Source organism: Nannobrachium achirus, assembly GCF_963921795.1.
Source record: "Nannobrachium achirus genome assembly, chromosome: 22".
In the NCBI taxonomy this organism is placed as follows: Eukaryota; Metazoa; Chordata; class Actinopteri; order Myctophiformes; family Myctophidae; genus Nannobrachium; species Nannobrachium achirus.
In genome coordinates this window covers 42,970,086-42,993,131 of record NC_137829.1, presented here as the reverse complement: position 1 = coordinate 42,993,131, position 23,046 = coordinate 42,970,086, and the positions used below count along the sequence as shown (strand labels likewise).

The window sequence follows — 23,046 nt, the reverse complement described above, 5'->3', positions numbered from 1 at the left end:
TGTGTCCCGATGATGGTGGCAGAGTGACACAGCGAAGCAGGTGCCAGAGTGCCTTTGGTGTCAATGAAAGACCAGACCGTGGTGGCGGTGTCCAACGCGTAGATGTCATTCGTGCATCCAGTCAGCCGGGCGTACCCTCCAAAAATATACATGACCTTGCCCAGGACACAGGCCGTGTGGCTGTGCCTGGCCTCCGGCACGGTCCCAGACATCTGGGGTCTGGACCACCTGTGGTTGTCGGCGTCAAATGCATACAGCACGTTGCAGTACTCGTCCGCGTAATAGGTGCGCCCGCCCCAGATGTATACGATGCCTTCTATCAGCACGGCTGTGTGGCCCCAACGAACAGAGGGAACGTCGAGGGGGCACTCTTCTCTTCCAGTCTTCACGGCAGGCAGCTTCATCTGCAGATACACGGTGCTGAAGATGTGCAGGTCCACCTGGTGCACGCTGCAGGACTCCGTGCAGCAGCTCCCGTACGCCTCGTGTCCCACGGCGAGGGCGACGGCCGCAGAATTCTTTGGTCCTCCTTTCAGGTGCGCCGTCCAGCGCAACATTCCCACATCGGCGCCAAAATAGAACACTGGAGATAAAATGGAGTCCTCGCCTTGTGGAAAAAATCGAGCTCTACTGCGCGCTAAGCGCTTATATTGACACCCCTAGGTGTGAAGTCTGCCCAAATATGGAGATGATGACAACATGATAGTACCGACAGCATACTGTATATAGAAACCAAGCTGTGCACAACGGTCCTTGTAGTGTTGCTGGTCCACGGCAAAAGGATCCAATTGACTTCTAGAGACACGCTTTTAGCCCAAATGCCCAAGTCTATTAGGGATGCAGAGAATAACAAGAAATGACACAGTCCCTTTATACCAGCTTGCGCTTTCTGGACTAGCCTTGTGGAGCAGTTTAGTGGCCTTGTGGGATCCACTGGGAACTAAATAATATAAATGGTATCATATATCTAGATATATTTATTATTATAATCTCATAATTCTGAAGTCATAAAATCTCTTTGCAGGAGATTCTGACCTCATGGGCTGTCTATCTATTGACCAGCTATGCAAGATGGTAAAAAAACAACGTTTTGTCAGAAGCAACTACCTTCTTCATACGCTGAAGAAGACAACATAATGTTGTTGTATTGCAATTAAGAGAACATCTCGCCATTGGAAATGTGTTCTCTCCATTGATGTTGCGGTGATGGCTGGAGCCACATCTGTATGTGTCGGAGGGGTTTTGGGATACCATGTGGTGGTGACTCCTCGTCAGGCATGTCTTTGAGTGTTTGGTGACCTTCATAAAAGAGAAGGCATCGGACCAAAAAGTCTAGCCCCGGGTTCGGGCTCTAGATTTATGGTCTACTCTCCCATTGTCTTTCAGAGTAGCGATGTTGCCACGAACACAGAAAACAAGGACAAGGTCAGGGCAATGGATGGTATTACTCATGTTTGTGCTTGTAAGTAAGGCTTGTAGTTTTCACATTCACAGACTGTCCTCGAGGGACGTCCGTGATGGACACTTTTCTGCACACCTTCGGAGGCGTTTCAGGCAGAGAGACACAGAAGACGGCTCAGTGTTACAGCTCAACAAACGGATAGATAAACTGTAATAGCTTCCCTTTAACATGCTTTTTATGACTTTTTATGATTCTCAACCTTTTTTCATTTCGAGGAACCCCAGATTGATGGTTGAAGATTGATGGTGCAAACCACGGGGCGGTTAGTGACTTCACTTTGTTTCTGCCATCACCATTTCACTTGGTCCAACGCTATTTCAACAACAAACAGTAACTCTTCTCCAATATTGTACTCTTTTGGAGTTGTGCAATGTGACTACACTACAGTGGCATGAAACCAAGCGCTGAAAGGTTATTTGTGATAGACAGAAATGACAGAGACTTAGAGAGAGAAAGAGAGTCGGAGATAACAGAGTCAGAGAACTGAACAACACAGGGCCGAATAAAGAGGGAGACACTGTACATATTTTGTTCCGATTGTATTGTATTGTATTGTGTACACTTCTGCTTTGGCAATGTAAACGTATGTTTTCTCATGCCAATAAAGCCCTTTGAATTGAATTGAATTGACACAGAAATAGAGTGGGGGAGAGAGAGAGAGAGAGAGAGAGAGAGAGAGAGAGAGAGAGAGAGAGAGCTCTGTCATGGATAGAAAGACACACACACAGTCACACACGCATGATGGACACGCGAGCGAACGTGCGCGAGCGCACACACACACACACACACACACACACACACACACACACATGCAGAGATAGATAGTTATCTGTGCTAGTCCAGCTGGGTTCATGCCATGCCATGTCATTGGTTCCCCACAGGCAAACATCACACCTCACACAACACACTGTCACTGCCTGCAGGACACACACACACACACACACGCTCGCTCGCGCACTCACGCACGCACGCACGCACGCACGCACGCACACACACACACACGCACGCACACGCACACACACGCACAGTCGCACACACAAAGAGAATGCGAGGGGGACAGAGAGAGTGCTAGAAAGAGATGGACAAATATAAACAGGGACAGATTACACAGCAGCTTAGATACACACTGTGACTCACTATGCGCGTGCGCGCGCACACACACACACACACACACACACACACACACACACACACACACACACACACACACACACACACACACACACTAGGTCTTTAACCTTTTGCATATTAGTGTGGTTGTATTGGGTCCAATATTTCCCAGCAAAGTGAACCTGTGTTTAGTAAACTTTCTGAGTGATGTTAACGGGGTTGTAAGGCTGAATGCATGGACTTTGTAATGTCCAATTAGACAGGTGAGGTCTCATAATATCACAGTATGTAATATGACTAGAAATACTGTTCCTACAAAACAGTGTGGGCTTGCATGTAACACCATGTATGGGCACAAAGATGCACGTCATCTTTTATACTGTCTTTACTGTACTGCCTTTGTGCTGTCGAGGAGAATAGGTTACGTAATAGGTTATGACATTTTTTGAGGAGAACTTTATATCTATCTATAAATGCGACAAATCTCTGTCTGTTTGTTTGTTTGTTTGTTTGTTTGTAATCCGCGTATCTCGAGAACCGTTCGTCCCACCGGCTTCAGATTCGGCACGCGCGTTCCCCGCTGCGGCGCGGAGTGCAGTGCCGGGCCTCGGCCCGACTCGGCATGCGGTTTTCCCGAAGCGGCGCGAAACGTTCGGAATCTCCTTACGCGGAGCTGATTGTTAACATCAGGCTGTTCCTGAGGAAATCGGCACAATCGCTGACTCATTGTGACATCACTTCATAAAAGGCTCTGACATCACGTGCGCCAGGAGTCAACAAAAAATCTCTGTGAATGTGTATGTATGTATGTGAATCTCGAGAACCGTTCTTCCCACCGGCACGCGCGTTCTCCAGATATGGGCATAAAATGAATCCCCGATCTCGGAGCTGATGTCTGACATCAGAGTTTTCCGCAACCGGTACTGTGTGTGCAGAGATCTCCATATATTGGGGTTTGCATTAAAGGGTGGGGACAAAGGCTAACAGAAGGCAAACAGATGGTCAAAACGGGTCCTATGACAACATGACAACAGGTATATTGGGGTTTGCATTAAAGGGTGGGGACAAAGGCTAACAGAAGGCAAACAGATGGTCAAAACGGGTCCTATGACAACAGGTATATTGGGGTTTGCATTAAAGGGTGGGGACAAAGGCTAACAGATGGTCAAAACGGGTCCTATGACAACAGGTATATTGGGGTTTGCATTAAAGGGTGGGGCAGGCATAAAATGGACGCAAATAGACAGATATCTCCATATATGGGCATATGGGCAAAAATGGACCCAGAACTATATCTGCAGTGATCTCCATATATGGACATAAAATGGACGCCGACAGACAGACAGATACAGATATCTCCATATATGGGCATAAATGGACACAGGCAAACAGATGGTCAAAACGGGTCCTATGACAACAGGTATAATGGGGTTTGCATTAAAGGGCGGGGCATTCATTCTCTATTTACATCGTTCCCGAGTTGGCCAGGTCGCCGACTAGACGCTGGGCCGCCCGAAGGGCGGCCCAGCTTCTAGTATAAATAATGAAGATAACATAGTGACACAGAATTCAAGAAGGGAGCTTTCTATATAACCCATTGAGCTCTGTGCAGCATTGTTATCTCTCTAAACAGTGTCTGTGTCTGAGGTTTTTACATTTTTAAGTGATGTTATCCGGGTTGTAACGCTGGATATTTTGGACAATTAGTGCTGTCACAATTATTACATAATAATCGTCTAATCGCAATTATTTGACATAATCACAATTATTTTGTGATAATCGTCATAATCGTTTACATGTTGAAAAATGTTTATAAGCAACGCATTGTGTTGTGAGCTTGTAAATCGGCTATTTCCACCATCAATGTTCTTTTTTAAGTATAAAGTTGTCAAATATGTCAGTCATTTCTTTGTATATTTAGGTTATGTCATATCCACCATGTGCAACTTCAAAGCCTACAAGCCAAACAGAAAAGTAATTGTCAACGACAAAAACACAATTAAATTGTTAATCGCAATTATTTGAGTGACAATTAATCGTCATGTAAAATGTCATGATCGTGACAGTCCTATGGACAATATAATGTCCAATCAGACACGATTGGTCATTGCCTCACTTGACATCACTGCAATTTCCCCTTTCTAGTTTTGTTTGGTTTGATGTGTTTAACTGTAGCAATCCGAGATACAACACAAGTAAAATGCATTACTATTACTTATTATTATATGAAACACCCCTGACACATGAACCTCATGACCTGTAATGTCAACCTAATGGCTTTGGACATCATCAGTACAGTGAGCGGTGCTGTTTATGAGTTCATTTCATTAAGCGTTCCCAGAAGCTTGGCCAGCGTGACCCTGGCCATACAAGTAGACACCACAAATTACCAATGACAGTCGCGACAGACAAGGGACAAACAGACAAAGCCAGATGTAGGAGCGGTGAGCACAGCTAAAAAATAACATCTGACAGATGGAGAGGGAGAGAGAGAGAGAGAGAGAGAGAGAGAGAGAGAAAGAGAAGGAAATAAATAAATAAAGATGGGATGCTGGCTCCAGAGAATTGTGACTGGGGGGGCTATGGGGGAGGGGGGCAATAAACAATTAATAATATTATACAACAAACTAATTTCTCTCGCTTAGGGTATTGATAACTGAACAGACCAGATCATTGGCAGTGATCTGGTCTAGGTCCAGGTCCAAATCTGAGGACTGTAGGTGATCGAATAGGGTTTTTGTGAGGCTGAAGATGCTTTCCAGCATAAAAAAAATCAAACCTCGGTTCGAAGTGGAGCCGTGAATTTGAGCAGTTCCAGGTCTATGTTTTTGATTGAAGTGATTTGTAATTATAATCAAAATCTACAAAGTATTTACAAAATAAATAACTTTTGAACGGCTCTTTGAAAAGAACGGATCCCAGAGATTCGGCTCACTTCAAAGTGACATAAATCCCATCCAAAAAATCGGCTCACTTCAAAGTGACATAAATCCCATCCAAAAAATCGGCTCACTTCAAAGTGACATAAATCCCATCCAAAGAATTGCGCATGGGCAGATCCTGTTCATTCTTGACTGGACACAGACTCTGGTGAGGACACACATTGCCACTCACAGGGAGCTCATGTGCTTTGCACACGGCTCCAAAAGTATGATTTTATTGTATGGTTTACATAGATGTCAGTCAATTGTCTTTCACAAATTCATATATATTTTATTTTTTCATTCCTTAAATATTTTTCATCGCAATTGGGTTTGTGGGGAGGGGGGGGGCTTAGGGGGGATAAAGCCCCCCCCCCCCCCCCCCCCCCCCCAGACACAGAGATTTGGGAAATGTATAAATATTTGAGGTACCTAAAGTCTTCTTCACTCTCCCACACGGCAAGTTAATCCAGGAGTAGAGATGACCAACAAAGGTTTTATTATTTCATTTCATAGGCCTCGAACTGCTGTCCCCTCCATCTTTCCCATTATTTCTCCTCTTGCAGACTCACCGCCCCCACACCACACCACACCACACCACACCACACCACACACGCGCGCGCGCCACCAAGACCATCTAACACCTCTCTCTTCAGCCCTTCCTCCATGTCTGTCACCTCTCAGTCTGTGGCCCTAGCCAGTGTTGCCAGATTTTGAGAGAGAAATAAGCAACCAGGTCTATGAAAACAAGCCCAATAGAAGCGACGAGGATATGGCTATTTCTGGGGGTCCTTGCCACTGGATTAGGGGGTGCGGTGGCGCAGTCGGTAGCGCTGGCGCTGTCGCCTCACAGCTAGAAGGTCCAGGGTTCGATTCCCCTAGGTGGGGTTGGCAAACTTTCTTTGTGGAGTTTGTATGTTCTCCCTGAGTCCCCTAGGGTAGGTACCTCACCCTCACAAAACAAACATGTAGTAAACATGGTCTCTATACTGCCTCCCCCTGCCCAGCCGGGGCGCCTGATGGAGGGGAAAGGAACTGGTTGGAATGACGTGTTCCTTCCACGTGCTACGTCCAACCGGGAAACTCCCCCCTGTCAGGTTAAAAGAAGTGGCGTACTAACTCCTCATGCATTGAATGAAGCATGAGGTCAGTCCGTTGCTCTCTCCAGGTTGGCAGAGGGAGTGTAGCACCCAGGATTACATTAGACAATTGACACTGGGTGGGAAAAAATGGTTAACAAAAATAATGGGATAAAAAACTAAAAACAAAACAAAAAAAAACATACACTAGAAACAAGACCACAAAACTACAACCCGCAATAATACCAATTAATTGGAAGTCGGAGAACGCACCCTCACAGAGACACTGGATAAATGAGCTTTCTTCTTATTGCACACCAGAAAAAATTCTGTACAATGTCAGAAGAAAACCTGAATTATTTCAAAAGATTTGGCAGGATTATTTGGACTGTCTGCCCACTATATCCCCTACAGGTTGATTTCAGTGTTTTCAGACGATCTGAGAGTTCTGTCTACGGGTGCTGTGGAAAAGTATATTGTCTTGATATAGAGTAAGAGTGTAGTGGTGGGCCATTCGGGGAAAGGGGTGGGGGGTGGGTTCGGGAGGGTTGGGTTTTTTCTGTATTTTTTTGTTATCCTTTCTGTCTTTATCTTGTCTTTTACTTTTTTTTACTGTCTTGTTCAAAAAAAGAAAAAAAGAGTGATGCATTTTTGATTGTATTTGTATATCGATTGATATTTGTTAATAAACACATCTTTAAAAAAAAAAAAAAAAAAAACAAGCACAAAGTCGCTTATAATAAGCGGACATGGCAACACTGATTTGTGACCCTGGCATCAAATAAACATGAAGGTGCTGCTCTAATTGCCAACTGCCATGGAAACATTATCGATGCGAGTCTAGAGCTACTCATTCCAGGCTGCCATTCCAGGCAGTGTTGATTTTGTCGACTAAAACTATGACGAAAAATGTTTGTCGACTTCGTTTTTTTCAATGACGAAAACTAAATAAAAACCAAATAAAAACTAAGATGTGATGACTAAAACTAAGACTAAATATAGCTGCAAGCAGCGATAAAGCAGCGATAAAGTGGCCAAGGCAGAAAAAGCAGGAAAGCAAAAAAGCATCAAGGGAAAGCAAAGAAGAAATCAAAGAAAAACTAGAAGCAGTGTTCTTCCGAACAGGTCTCCGGCAGGTCAGGTGTTTTTTTTTTTTGCCCTACTGGTGACTCTATACTAGGCCAAAGTAAAAGGGTACCACGCTTTCTTGGGCCTTTCACAGCAATCGGACGCTGCATGCAGGATTTGAGGCATTTTGTTCCAAAAAATGTGTTTTGCTAAAGTTGACCCGCCGGTGGCGCTATAACAGGCCAATGTGAGAAGGGTGGCATCTGTTCCTTGGCCTAGTGGGAATGTGTGTGCAAAATCTCACACACACAGCAGGCTGCGTTCATGATTTGAGACATTGTGTCCAAAAAGGGGCAATCCTGCAAACCTTCAACACCGGGTTTGAACACGGATCTCCCAGTCTCAGGGCAGACACTCAAACCACTAGGCCACTGAGCTGATACATGACATCATTGCAATCCTTAGCCATCACAACTTAGCTGTAGACATCACAGTTTGTATTATAATGCTTGGTTCAGGAGTTATGATGCAAAATACATTATTTAGTAATGGCGGACATTAAAATACGAATCAAGGAGGGGCATTTTTGGGAAGGCTCCATATCAGACATTATTCAAGGACCCAAACTGTATAAGTCTACCACATTTCATGGTTTTATACTTATATCAACCCCAGGCGGGATTTGATCCAACAACCTGTCTACACTAGACAGCCACAGGTTCTGATGATCATGTTTGTAAAAGAAAAAGGGTGAAAAAAAGTTCTATGTAGACTGAGTGCCTTGATTTTATAGAGAAGGGCTCGTTAGATCAGACGTGTCAACATTAAAGAGTTTGACATATGCACACACCGTGGGCATCTGGAATGTTAATATTAACTCAATCTGACATGGGGTTTGAACTCACAACCTTTCGTATATAAGGCAGAGGCACTACCCACTTCACTACGGCAGTCACACATAATTGACCAGTCATTTAAAAAAAAAAAAGGTTTCATGTAATGTACTTGACACAATGAGTGCCTTCTTTCAAAATGATATAGCGCCCCCCAGTGGCGGATTTACGCGGTGGCTTTTGGTGCTTAAGCACCACTATTTTCTGGACTAGCACCAGTAGTTTTCGGGGCTAGCAAAATCGGGAGAGAGACGGTCAGACGGAGAATACCCAAGTGCAGTACTACTCCTAAACAACGGCAGTTCTCTCTCTCTCTCTGCTTCTCAATGTCTCTCTCTCTCTCTCTCTCTCTCTCTCTCTCTCTCTCTCTCTCTCTCTCTCTCTCTCTCTCTCTCTCTCTCTCTCTCTCTCTCTCTCTCTCTCTCTCTCTCTCTCTCTCTCACCCTCATCACTCTCTCTCCCATGCACGTTTGGTTGCACAAAAACACACAGGTTAAGCTACGCTTTTTCCTGTTAATAATAACCTGCGTGAAATAAGCTGCATTGGGAGGTAAGCGGGAGACACTTTATTGTGAAAGTAAGACAGGAAACGATAGTTGTTGCTGGGTTGGCCCTAGTTGTCGGTTTGTTGTGTTAAGCTGCATTGGTTTGGAATAGCCTATGAGCGCGCAGTTTAAGTTATACATGATGAATGGACAGCCAAAACAATTTGTATTATCAGAACAGTTTAGTCTACACATTAATTTGCGAACGGGGGCGCTGGGGGGAGAGAGAAGACAGCAGTCCATTTCAGCGTCATCTTGCAATGCGCACTGTTAACCCATGGCCCATGGGAATTATGGAAGGCACGCAGGACAACTAACAACCCATATAAAAGAAACATTATACACTCAATTGAAGTTCTTTATGAGGAGATGTTATGGAAACTGTACAAGATCACCACCAAAGCCTTTACAACTTTCCCAAAGTTGCATATAAGAGAGAGGGGCTTTTCATCAATCTTTTTCCAAAAACTGGGACAAATGGATAAACAGGATAAAATATGCTGCTCTGCTGTTGATTGTTGTCAACTGGTTTTGGAATCTAATTCTTCTGGATGGTGAGTACACTTGACTGCTGCTGCAGCTTGCCTATGCCTAACTCTTTTCTTGATGTCAAAAGTTGTCCGCTGAGACAAATGTTACTTAAATCATCAGTTGTTTTGCTTAACCTAAGGGGTTTGTGGGGACTGGGAGACTGCTGGTGAATAGGGCAAAATGACTGCAAAACTTAAAAAATAAATTAATAAAACTACCAATCCTCAAGCTAGCACCACTCCCCCTTTGAACTCAATGGACTTACTCTATAATGGTGATGTCACCGAGAATGCTGCTTCCTGATTGGCTAAATGTTATCCAGAACATTACAAATTAAGCTGGGCTTGAACTATAAGGTGTTGCTTACAGCAACCACACTAATTAGTCAGTTGATGCTTCATGTCCATCTCCATATATGGGCGCAAAAGGGGGCATGCAATTTTGGCATATACTGAGGACATAAAGGCATCTCCATATGAGCATAAAGGGACAAGGACTCAGTAAATGACATGGAAGTCCAAATGTGGGCATGGCTGACATCATAGTAACAACAACATAATGATGATGTGAGCTTTGAGCTGGGCTTAAAACCAGACTGCACAGTGTGAATGACAGTCTGGAGACATCGAGGAAGCCATCATCACCTGCAACAGGAACTGGTAATTGCCCTGTGACCAATCCCGGATCGTAAGGTCACACATAATTACATTCTTGGACCTTTGCAGCCTGTGCTTAGCAGCAGCTTTGACCATGGACCCACTGTTCCCGGCAACCAGCCAGCAGCAAGGATACTCAGAGGAATCAAGACCTTACAGTCGTCAACAGTTTACCAAGACTTTAACACCACCGGAAGTAAAGAAACGTCGTCTGACCGACACAGGAAAGAAAACTCACATCTGTAAACAATGTGACAAGAGTTTCAGTTTCATTTCTCGCTTGAAGAGACACCAACATGTCCACACTGGAGAAAGACCTTTCTGTTGCAAACAATGTGACAAGAGTTTCAGTTGCATTTCTCGCTTGAAGAGACACCAACATGTCCACACTGGAGAAAGACCTTTCTGTTGCAAACAATGTGACAAGAGTTTCAGTCTTTTAGAGAACCTGAATACACACCAGCGTGTCCACACTGGAGAAAAACCTTTTCGCTGTACAGAGTGCGACAAGAGTTTCAGTATTTTAGGGAGTCTGAAGGGACACCAGCGTATCCACACCGGAGAAAAACCTTTCTGCTGTAAACTGTGTGGCAAGGGTTTCAGTCGGTCAGATGACCTGAAGAAACACCAGCGTGTCCACACTGGAGAAAAACCTTTCTATTGTACACAGTGTGACAAGAGTTTCAGTCATTTATATACCCTGAAGGGACACCAGCGTGTCCACACTGGAGAGAAACCTTACCACTGCAAACAATGTGACAAGGGTTTCGCTTTTTTAGAGCACCTGAAGTTACACCAGCGTGTCCACACTGGAGAAAAACCTTTTCGCTGTAAAGAGTGTGACAAGAGTTTCAGTATTTTAGGGAGCCTGAAGACACACCAGCGTATCCACAGTGGAGAACGACCTTACCGCTGTAGACTGTGTGGAAAGGGTTTCAGAGTGTCAGGTAACCTGAAAACTCACCAGCGCGTCCACACAGGAGAAAAACCTTTCCACTGTAAAGAATGTGACAAGAGTTTCAGTCAGTCAAATAAACTGAAGACACACCTGCGTATCCACACTGGAGAAAAACCTGTCCACTGTAAACAATGTGGCAAGAGTTTCAGTCGTTTAGATAGCCTGCAGAGCCACCAGCGTGTCCACAGTGGAGAAAACCTTTCCACTGTAAAGAGTGTGGCAGGAGTTTCAGTGAGTTAGGCAATCTGATCAAACACCAGCGCGTCCACACTAGAGAAAAACCTTTGGTAAGCAGTGTGGTCCACCAGTCTGCCGGCCGGCCCTCAAGGATGGACATGAAGAATCAACTGACTAATTAAGAATTATATCCAAACACAGGTGTCATCAAATGTAACTCAGTCGGCTAGATCACCTGAAAAGACACCAGCTATTTTTTATTTTAACATAGTTTTTTTTTTTTTTTTTTTTTTACTCATTGTCTGTCTCCTCACAAGTTTCCAGAGTTATTCCCAAACTCGGCCGCTGCCATGCCCAAGTTTTTTTTTTTTTTTTTTAAATCCTTCTAACTACTAGGCATGATTGCGATCGCGAAATTGCATGTTTGACCCCCATACCAACCCCATCTTTCAAACATGGCAGCCATTTGAAGAAAACATAATGGCTGCTATATCTCTTGAATACCTGAACGGATTTTCAAGCAGATTCATTTGTTTGGTGCATGATCTGTGCATGAGCGTTCATTATTCTTTTTATTGTCATTATGGGTGAATTTGGCATCCTGTCACTTTGGCAGCCATTTTTAAAGGGCAGTGTATTGTTAAAAGGCTTAAATTGTTACTTCACTGTTATCTCGAGACCCCCAAAATCCGGTCCCCAAAAAATGCCCGGAACAGTGTGGGCTCGCATGGAACACTTTTTTGTTTATTTGAAATTCAGGGCATACATTAGACCAAGACTTGTTCGCATATAGTGAAAACCAATCACAAAAGAAACTAGAAAATATTGTTCCTTCAAAATAATTGTGGGCTCGCTTCAAGCCAAAAACAATGGCTATAAAAGCAAAAAATGTCAAGATCGCAGGCAGTGCTCTCTTTGACGTTACCGACGCAATCGGACGCTGCATGCATGATTTGAGGCAGTTTGTTCCAAAAATGTGTTATGTAAAAGTTGACCCGCTGGTGGCGCTATAACAGGCCAATGTGAGAAGGGTGGCATCTGTTCCTTGACCTAGTGGGAATGTGCTTGCAAGATTTAACGCACATGGCAGGCTGTATTCAATTTGAGGTGTTTTTGGCCACTTTATCGCTGCTTGCAGCTATATTTATTATTATTATTAATATTATTTAAAACAATGTACACTTCATAGGTATGTTAGATAAAGGTCCTTAGATTGTGTGTAGAATGTTTCATGCAAATTGTTCAAAAATCCCAGGCTAAAAACGGGTTTAAGTGTTTTACAAACTGCTCAAAATTATATAGCGCCCCCCTTTGGCCATTTGGGGTAAGATTGGTTTCAGTGATATTTGAACTAACCCTCTACACTATTTCGTCATGAAAATGTGACTTTGCGTGTATGTTTTAGAGACAGAAGAAAAATTTGCATAAAACTGCAATATTCATTGAATTATTAAAAAGAATGTTTCAATTAAAAAAAATCCGATCAGACAGATCTTTAGATATCGGTCCAACGTTCATGTAAAAAAAGTTCAGTGCACGTGACGCAAAAATCCCAGGATAAAAACGGGTTTAAGCATTTTACAAACTGCTCAAAATGGCAGAAAATCTAAGGGCGGAGCTTAATTAACAAAGACACAGATGTCTTCCGCTTGAGTCAAGGCACGCGTTTAAGCAAGTTGCATGTCTTCAAACGAAGCGAGGCATGAAAGTTTGAATTTTCAAAAGCTTCGTATATCAACCCCCCCTTTGGCCGATTGGAATAAGATTGGTTTCAGTGATATTTGGACTAACCCTCTACATCTTTGCCAAATGCCGTGAACGTGTGACTTTGCATGTATGATTTAGAGGCAGAAGAATAATTTGCATAAAACTGCAATATTCATTGAATTATTAAACAATTATGTTTCACTTTAAAAGAAATCCGACCAGACAGTTTGACCGTATTGGTCCAAAGTTCATGTTTTGTGTGCGTAACACGAAAGTCCCAGGAGGAGATATATTTTTACTGTGTTTCATATAATTCAAAATGGTGGGAGAACTAAAGGTCAGAGGTCAAAAGTCCGAGTGTAAAAGTTGTTCGGCATGAGGAGACGCATACGTGTATACAGGTTTCATGGCTGTACCTCAAACAGAGCATGAGCTATACCTGTTCAAAGTTTGCACTTTCAAAGGCTTCCTACAGCGCCACCATTTGGCCGATTGCTGTAAAAAGTAATAGCACACGTCGCCACAGTAAGCCATTGATGTTTTCATTTTCATGTTCTGTCTAAGTATGTAGGAGTAGAAAGGTGCCAAAGTTTTGAGGAGAACTTGATAAAGTATAGTATGATAGATAAACTAGAAAATGTGCAATTTGTGAAATTGCGAGTGTGACATTTCAGGTGACTAAATTATGACTAAAACTAAATGACATTTTATTCAAAAGACTATGACTAAAACTAAATCAAAATTTGCGGTCAAAAACAACACTGATTCCAGGCCACTCATTCCAAAGCACACATTCACACATTTGATCTTGAAGTCTTACTTGACAATTAATAAACATTTCAGCCAATCATAGGAGAGAGTACCAATTCATCAGCTTCATCTATGTAGTGTTCCAGTTCCAATTTCGTCAGCTCATTTCTTTATGTCATCACTTCCAATTCCACTTAATTGTTTAATCTGTATCCTCTGAGTTCTCTATCCTGATTGGATAAAATTGGTATCCTGACCAGACACGTGGACTCCTGTCCCTGAACAAAAACTCTATATAGCAATGATCAGAATACAGAGCTATTTACTGGTAACACTTGCGTGCCCGGGTTTGCAGGGCATGAGAACACTAGAGTGTTCAGTGCAGTGGCGTCAGTTCAGCAAAAGCTAGGGTATGGCAAAGATGGGAGTACATTTTGTATAACACGGTTCTATTGTGAAAATAGCAGATCTACATGCTCACAACGCCTAGCACTGCGAGGCGTTGTGAGCATGTAGATCGGCTATTTTCACAACGTCTGAGAAAAACCTTTTTTTTCTCCAGTTTTTTACACAGGTTTCTATAGTTTCTTGGGCTGGATATGGCAGCCTGGAACGGTTGTTCAAGTACAGCTAAACTTAGCATGTTAGTAAACGTGCCACCATTAACAATAATGCATTGCACCTGTGCAGCTGACCTGTGGAACCTGGGAATATACCATTCTGTCAAGATGGGGAGAATACAAGTGTGTGGAGAATATAATTATAATACCTTATTAACTCATTTGGTGCCAGCGCCCTCTAGGGGCCATAGAATGCCAGGGTATCTCTCATAGGCGAGCGCTTTAGCTTCCAGGACCTCACCTTCCAGGACCTCACGTGCTCACGTTCATGCACGTCATGGAAAGGTCCCGGATTATAATGCTAACAGAATGGCTATTCCCATTTTGTCATCTAAAAGATCATTTTTGGGCGATTCCGCCGTAAATAAACCTCGCGCCGCTTCCCTAAAGACACAATCCAGAGATATAAGCCTTCAAAGATGTGGTCTTTCATTGGATTAGGCGGAGATTGGCGATTTCGTTCGCAAATAACGGCCGGGCGGGAGGTTGCTAGCTTTCGGCTAGTAGCTAGAAAAATCAGGCCAGGCTTCAGAAGGCCTCTTATCATTTTATTCCATTTCATTAAATATCCCGGACTAGTTCGGGATAGGCACCCTGGAATACGTCGCGCCGCCAACAATGAACATTGGGTGAACATTGGGGGGGGTCTAAACTTTATTTTAAACCATTTTCAATGGAATAAATCGTCGGAGCATCTAGCGTCTCTCGTTGGTGAGCGCTGGGCGAGCCGGGACCACCCACGTTGCTCCAAGCAGCTCGGGGTAAGTAAAATAGCAAATAAAAAATTGTTTTTGATCCCGAATATCCAGAACTAGTTCGGGATAGGCACTCAAAGAGTTAAAGTGACCATTTTGTTAAATGTTGCATTTGTAGTTATTTTACTGTAATTTAACAACATAATAACCAGTGCAGGTAGACAAAAAGACATTCATGGATTTATATTTAAAAGTAACTTTTATTTCCCCCCCTGGACCCAGGGTATGGCAGGGCAGCTGCATACCCCTGCCATACCCAATTGACGCCCCTGGTTTAGTGGTGAGTGTTCATTATAAGCAGCACACTTGAATCTAGGGAAGGGACTATATGAAAATGTCATATCACGATTATTGTGACAAAGGAAATCGCGATTTATGATATTATCACGATAATCAAAATCCATTATCCTGGGGCGGAACATTTGCCAAAAAAAAACAGCAGATCTACAAGCTCACAACGCGTTGCGTTGTGACGCGTTGTGACCTTGTAGATCGGATATTTTTTGGCAAAGACATTTGATACGCTGACAAAAAGACTGTATCAAGTAGGTATATTATTATAAGTACCTTTTACCAATTATAGAGGGTTTAAGTGGTACCGGATATGCAGCTCGGCAAATAAAAGGTGAATTGATCCCAGTGCATGACGGAGGACGATATCACGATAAATTAAATCTCCACGGTACGATTATCGTGAGTATTTTTTATCACGATAAACGATAATATCGTGTATCGTCCCATCCCTACTTGTATCTATAAGAGTATGGGGTGCGTGGGTGCATCTGTGTGTATGTGTGGCACCGAATGCCTCTTGTGTGCTAGTGTGCTTGCGTGTGTGTCTGTGCTGCAGTGGTCTATAACACAGTGAAAGTAGGTCAGGAGAGAGGAGCTGTAGAAGACAACGTGAACTTGTCACCTTGAATTCCATTAGAGGAGACAGAGTGAGAGAGAGAGAGGGAGAGGGAGAGAGAGGGAGAGGGAGAGGGAGAGAGAGGGAGAGGGAGAGGGAGAGAGAGAGAGAGGGAGAGAGAGAGAGAGAGAGAGGGAGAGGGAGAGAGAGAGAGAGAGAGAGGGTAGGATGGGTTAAGGAGAGGGAGATCAGAGGGGAGGAGACGTGAGGAGAAGGAAAGAGGGAGTAAGGAGAATGAGGAAGGACAGAGGTTAGTGGGCTGCGTGGCCTCTCGTCACCAGGCTGTCTCCTCTGTGTGTTACCTTGCATCCGTGACTGTCAACACCTGCTTGTTGTCTCACGTTTCTGCCTGCTTTTCACCCTGTAGGCCAGCGATTACGTGTGGGCCGAAAGGATGTTGCAAATGGGCCCCCAGATAATTGGCAAAACACTAATGTTAATATAAAGTTTTTATCCCACAATTTTGGAGACCATTTTTTCCCCCAGTGCCAATTTTCTAAGCTGTAATCCTGGGCTCTGCTCTCCCTCTGCCAACCTGGGGAGAGCCCCGAACTGAGCTCATGCTTCCTTCAATGCCTGAGGAGCGAGCAAGCCGCTTCTCATCACCTGACAGCTGGGGGAGTTTCCCCGGTAGGACTTGACGCGTACCACTGTGCTACTGCATCAGTAGAGTACCTACAATACAAACTCATTATCATATCGGTCCCATCCTCTTTTACAGTACACTTTAAGACATAATAAGACAGAATAAAGCCATAATAAGAAATAATGTGTTGGCACGACCGCTAGTTCGACCAGCAGTCGCACTGCATCGCCGGCGATAGGACCAGCAGTCCCGCCAGTAGGACCGGCGGCTGCCGCAAGGACCGGCAGGTCCCGTAGCGGTAAACTGCCCATCCGTGCGGTGGTGGCTGCCGCGGCAGTTACCAGCGATGCCGGTGCCAGATAATGTATTCGCTTTCTGCTATTCTGTCTCAGCCACCACCGCACGGACGGGCAGTTAACCGCTACGGGACCTGCCGGTCCGTGCGGCGGCCGCCGGTCCTACTGGCGGGACTGCTGGTCCTATCGCCGGCGATGCAGTGCGACTGCTGGTCGAAGTGTCTGCCGCACGGTGCCAGAGAATGTATTCGCTCTTTCTACTATTCTGTCTTTGTTTCTGTCTAATAAAATATATTAGCTCTAATTACCAACACATTATTTCTTATTATGGCTTTATTCTGTCTTATTATGTCTTATTATGTCTTAAAGTGTACTGTAAAAGAGGATGGGACCATCATATCAACAGACATGTCCTTTAAATGAATACCATTTAAAATACAACCCACAAAACCTCACTCAGTCTTGCCCACAAAGAGAGACTGAACATTTTGGGAATGTTAACGCAGCTTGTAAATAGTAACGATGTAAACCTGTGTGTGTGTGTGTGTGTGTGTGTGTGTGTGTGTGTGTGTGTGTGTGTGTGTGTGTGTGTGTGTGTGTGTGTGTGTGTGTGTGTGTGTGTGTGTGTGTGTGTGTGTGCGTGCGTGTGTGCATGTTTTGTTTTATCTTTATTTATTTGTATGGTCGGCCATCACATGTTGAACATGATAAATCCATTACCTATAAAGGTCACAGTGCTGCATGTGGCATTAATGGAGTTGCTATGTTCGCAATGGCTCAAATATGGCGGGGGGGGGGGGGGGGGTCCAGATGAGTCAGTGTGTCCACTTACTGTCCCTGTCATCCCACAGCACACAGTAGATCTACACTCATGTCATCAACCATTGGCAGAACAACTAAAGACCGGGCCAGTATGCAAGCCACAATGATCAGGCCCCACCGACGGTCATTTGGACAGAGACTGACCGACTGTTGGAGGCTGACGGCCGGTAAGCCGCCGCATACCCAGCTTAACCGGACGCTCCGCCCCTGTCATCAACATGGATCTGTTCCATATAGAGCCATCATCACGCCGATTTTTTCAGACACCTTTTTGGACACTGCTCCTACAGATTTTGTCCTAAAATCACGCAAAGCGGTACACAGTATGTCTAGAGCAGTGGTATTTTGGGGGGTTCCCAGATGATTAACTTAATGTGCAACATTGTTTTCTCACTAAACAGTAAACAAACCAACATAAAGTTTAAGTGTATAGAATAGCGGGTATCTTCACATTTCTAAAGTGACAATTTAAGGACTTTTTAATACCTCTAAAATGACAAATTAGCCAACATTGGCCAAATTAGAGGCAGATATTGTGAAAATAGCCGATCTACATGCTCACGATCTGCTATTTTCACAATAGAACCGTGTTATACAAAATGTAACGCGTTTTTCGTTGCGAAATGCGTTTTTCAGGGCAAGGAGAGAGAGAGATAGAGAGAGCAAGGGACCGAGTGATGCGCGAAACGGGCGGCAGTGTGCAAACGTGATTGACATAACGTGAGGTTGATCTTTTTATTTGCGTGCTCCGAAATTCACTCCGATATTCGGCCCGAAAAACGCAGCAGTGTGCAACCAGCTTAAGTGCTTGTAGGGTGGGGGTGGGGGGAGGGTCCCCAGTTAAAACTAACTATCTACTTCAAGTTTGGGTCAATGGAGAGGATTATGGATGTACACAGTATACTGTAGTGTACTGTATATTATCAGGTTTTTCATCACACCAGAGATAAAACAGTTACAGAGTGGCAGGGCAGGAAGCAGTGCTGGAGGAGGTGTGAGATCACATTCACATCATGTTAGTCTCTGGAGACAGTTTTCACATCATGCATGCCGACCAGCAGTACAGTCTGTACATCGGAAGCACTGACAATGGGAAGAAAATGAAGCGGAAGCCCCTCCACAAACACACTTTCGTTTTGCGTTTGCCATTAGCGTAAATGAGCCCACCGTAAATGACATTTAGTTAGGAACACTCAAAGTAGATCTTACCATGTTTTGCAACACATGGAATACAGTTAGACTTGGCGTTAGAGGGCTCCGCGTTCGGAGATGTTCCCTGAATTTAAAAATCAGGGGACTTTAAGCAATCCCCCCCCCCCCCCCCCCCCCGATAGGGATACAATAGTAGTACAATACATTGACACATTAGCTAGAATCAGCAGACACAAAATCACAAGTATTTGAGCCTAAACCAGACTCTGATCAAAAGGAGGAGGTTGGGGTGGAGGAGGCAGCAGCAGCAGCAGCTGATCCGAGGCTTCGGATCAAAGACGAGCAGAGCTATAGTGAACGCAAGCCGTATTTAAAGGAGCCTCCCTTACTGAGCTCTGATTGGATTAGACAGAGTGATGTAATGATCAGCAGATCTGTGAATGAGGAGTAGGAAAGGATCTGACTGATTACAGCTGAGACTCACGTGTCCTGCTTAAACTTACGCTATGCTTCATTTAGTCCAAGCCCATCTAGCTTGGTGCGATAGCAGATATGGAAACAAATATGTTTTTGAAAGAAGGCCGACGGAAACCTCAAAGGTTAGTGACAGGTGCATAGGACAACCAGGAAGGTCCAAACGTTCAGAAAGGGATCTTTGATATCAAATCAAAGAAAGTTGTCCCGCACACTGTCTGCAACTTCCAAAGAACATTCTCTTTATAAAGTCTTTAGACCTTCATATGGACAAACACATGTTTTTGTGAATGGATTTTTTTTACTTTTTTGCTAGGCACAGTTGCAGACTCTCTATAACATGAGACGATTGAAGTCTGACTTGAGATATTTTATGTGCTGTAATTCGACCTACTGACTGAGTAGAAGCTCAGATCAAATCAATAATGACAATTTATGCAATATTCAATTCAAACTTTGTTGTCGTGACTGACAAGTACAGTATCTTCTCCATATCATACTCGTCTCCTGTACACAGCACTGCCGCAGCCAGACAAGTGATAGCTATGAATCAAAAGCCATAGAGCCATTCCATACCAGATATGGAGCAGTTTCCACCTGTCAACCATCAGGCTGTTGAACAAGCGCTGAGCCCTGTCCCCATGTCAGTCTTGGTGACACAGTCGTCACACAGGCATTGTCACTTAACGTATATATATGGCTATGAATACGCTCCATCGCTGCTATACTGGTGCTGTCTATATGCACAGAATATCATGTCTGATATTTGTCTCAGACTTGCACAAGAGACAGTGATTCTATAGGTCAATTTCTCAGAGCGGCAGTCATAACTGCGTTGTCTAGCGGCACCGCTTCGCACAGCGATGCCGCAGCTACACGGCAGCACTCTAGAAAAAGGTCTATTATATAAAAAGGTCTTCTGTATGTATGCCGTTCTATATACTGTACACACACGCTGCTAAGTGGTGTCTCTATTTGCGCAAGAGACTGTGACGTTGTGTCTAATTGTTTTTCTTTTTTGATGATGCACATTGTGTCTCGTTATCCAACTTTGTTTCTTTCTGTATTGTACCAAAATATGTACAGTATGTAAACCTGTCATGTACAAGGCTCTTGCCCTTTGGAAACAAAGACAGCAGGGCGTTGTCTTTGGAAATTGTTACATTACATCTATCCATAAACGTTTTCAGCAAAGACTTCATATAATCCGTAAGTTAAGATCAATATATGTTGCCCCCCATCTTCTGTTATTACTATACAAAAGCATTATTCAACCTTTTCTGCTGTACTGCTCTGCTTGTTTCTTCACTATACTGTCCATGCCTAACAGAAACAAACTTTACAGTATTAGCTGTATTGCTTCCAAGATCATCAGACTTCCCACACCCACACTTGCTGATATGAACAATAAGGCCATCACACGCTTAGCACTCTCAATAACAAATGACACTGATCATCCTCTGTATCGGTACTTCCACCTCATGCCGTCAGGGTGAAGATACAGGACCATGGCGTGGCAAAAGGTACGGTTTAGCAGAGGTTTTGTCCCCTCAGCCATCGCTGCATTAAACAACCTGCTAAGCAAGCGCCCCCGTCGCTAGGATGGTTTTCTTTGAATATAGTGGGGACCTGATGATCTGTCTTGTGATGTTTTGTGTTATATCGTCACTGTCAGGCAGAAACCTTGTATCTCCAAGTTTCAAATTTGTGAGTTTTTTCGTAAAGTAAAGCCCTGCTTCATCATAGAAGGCTGTTGCACGAAAGTAGTGAAAACAGCAGATCTACAAGCACACCACGCCTCGCGGTGCGAGGCGTGGTGTGCTTGTAGATCGGCTGTTTTCACTGGTTTAAATCATTTTTAAGATGATAATACAAAACAAACGGTTTTGGACATACAAGCTTTCCACCCGACAACGACGATATGTTTTTTTTTTTTTAAGATTAGTTTTTGGGCTTTTTATGCCTTTATTTGATAGGACAGTAGACTGATAGGAAATGGGGAGAGAGATGGGGAATGACATGTGGCAAAGGTCGTCCGGATCGGGAATCGAACTGGCGACGCCAGCAGGCATCATAGCCTAGTATGTGGTATGCGCCTTGACCACCAGGCCAGGGGGCGCCCCCGACGATATGGTTTTGTGTTTTTTTTTTTGTGTTGAACATTGTGAAGAGAAATGTCCCTTCCGGGGACAATAAGGATTATTATCATCCTGCATGGAGCCGGACTCACCTGGGAAGAAGAGAAGCTCTGTCTTTACTGGGTTCAGCTTGAGGTGGTGAGAAGACATCCACTGTGGGATGGCAGCCAGACATGCAACGATGCTCTCTTCCACCTGAGTGGCTGAGGTGTGTGTGTGTGTGTGGGGGGGGGGGGGGGGGAAGAGAAACAGTTGACTTGAGTGTCATCATCGCCATAACAGTGATACAATACAATAGCCCAGGGGTTCCCCAACTTTTTTGTCTCAGGCCACCCCATGAATATTTTTTTTAATCCGAGGCACCCCTACGTTATAATTTTCACTCCCAGCACCTTATATTTATAGCATATCGTCGTTGTCGGGTGGAAACCTTGTATGTCCAAAACCGTTTAGTATTTATCATCTATAATGTACTAAACTAGTGAAAACAGCAGATCTTCAAGCACACAACACTTGTTTTCACTATAGTTTTGTGTGGCAGTCTTGTATGATGAAGCAGGGCTTTGCTTTACCAAAAGACGTATTTGAAACTTGGAGATATGAGGTTTCTGCCCGACAGTGACTATATTTTAGCGATTATGTTGCGAGGAAAACGTTGAGATGATAGCCATTTTGTTTAGAACTGACTGAAAATAACTTTGTACTTCAAGTCTAAAATGATACTAAATATTTTTCAAGTGTCCAAATATATTCCAAATATTATCAAATTATCTCGTGGCACGCCTGGACTGCCGTCACGGCACCCCAGGGTGCCCCGTCACCCACTTTGAAAACCCCTGCAACAGATAATGAGCAGAGATGACAGCGTCAAGAGATTTAGTGTAAACCAGGATTTCATATAATGGTTACATCCAGTTAAAACACTTTAACTAATAAATGAATTATTAAAGAACCCTCTACTAAATTTGAATGGATAGGCATTGTAATAAAGGACAGTGTGGAAAGGTTAACTTTCTCCTTGAAACTGTGTATGGATAACCTACAGTATACTAGGGGTGGGCAATATAATCGATATGGCAATACATCGCGATAGTTTATTTGCCAATACTGTATCGATACTTCAGGCCGTAGTGTCGCGATACTTTGAGGAAAATAAAATATGTTCCCATGCATAGGAACCAATGGTAAAAGTCCGGTCTTGACACTCCGCTGCCTCTAGATGTTGCTTTACTATAGTAGCTATAGTAACTATAGTAGTATCTCGGGAAAATGGCTGCGAACGATGAAAACAACAACATTAGAGCAGCGTCTTCAGCTTTTAAAGCTGATATATCGCAATAGTATTGTATCGCAAAGATTCGCAATATATCGTGATTCGTGATACTATTGCATCATGACCCACGTATCGTGAAAAGTATTGCATCGCAAGATTCTTG

At 43.8% G+C, this 23,046-nt stretch overlaps 1 protein-coding gene across 1 annotated transcript in view; it reads right to left on the bottom strand.

Moving 5' to 3' along the window:
* Nucleotides 1–557, bottom strand: part of LOC308307643 (kelch domain-containing protein 3-like) — a gene marked incomplete at both ends in the record, with an annotated part of 138,696 nt that extends 138,139 nt beyond the window's left edge. The window contains one exon of the mRNA XM_080752908.1: nucleotides 53–557. Within this exon, the coding sequence (XP_080609034.1) occupies nucleotides 53–557 (505 nt within the window). The remainder of the gene's footprint in view (nucleotides 1–52) is intronic.
* Nucleotides 558–23,046: the final 22,489 nt, after the last annotated feature.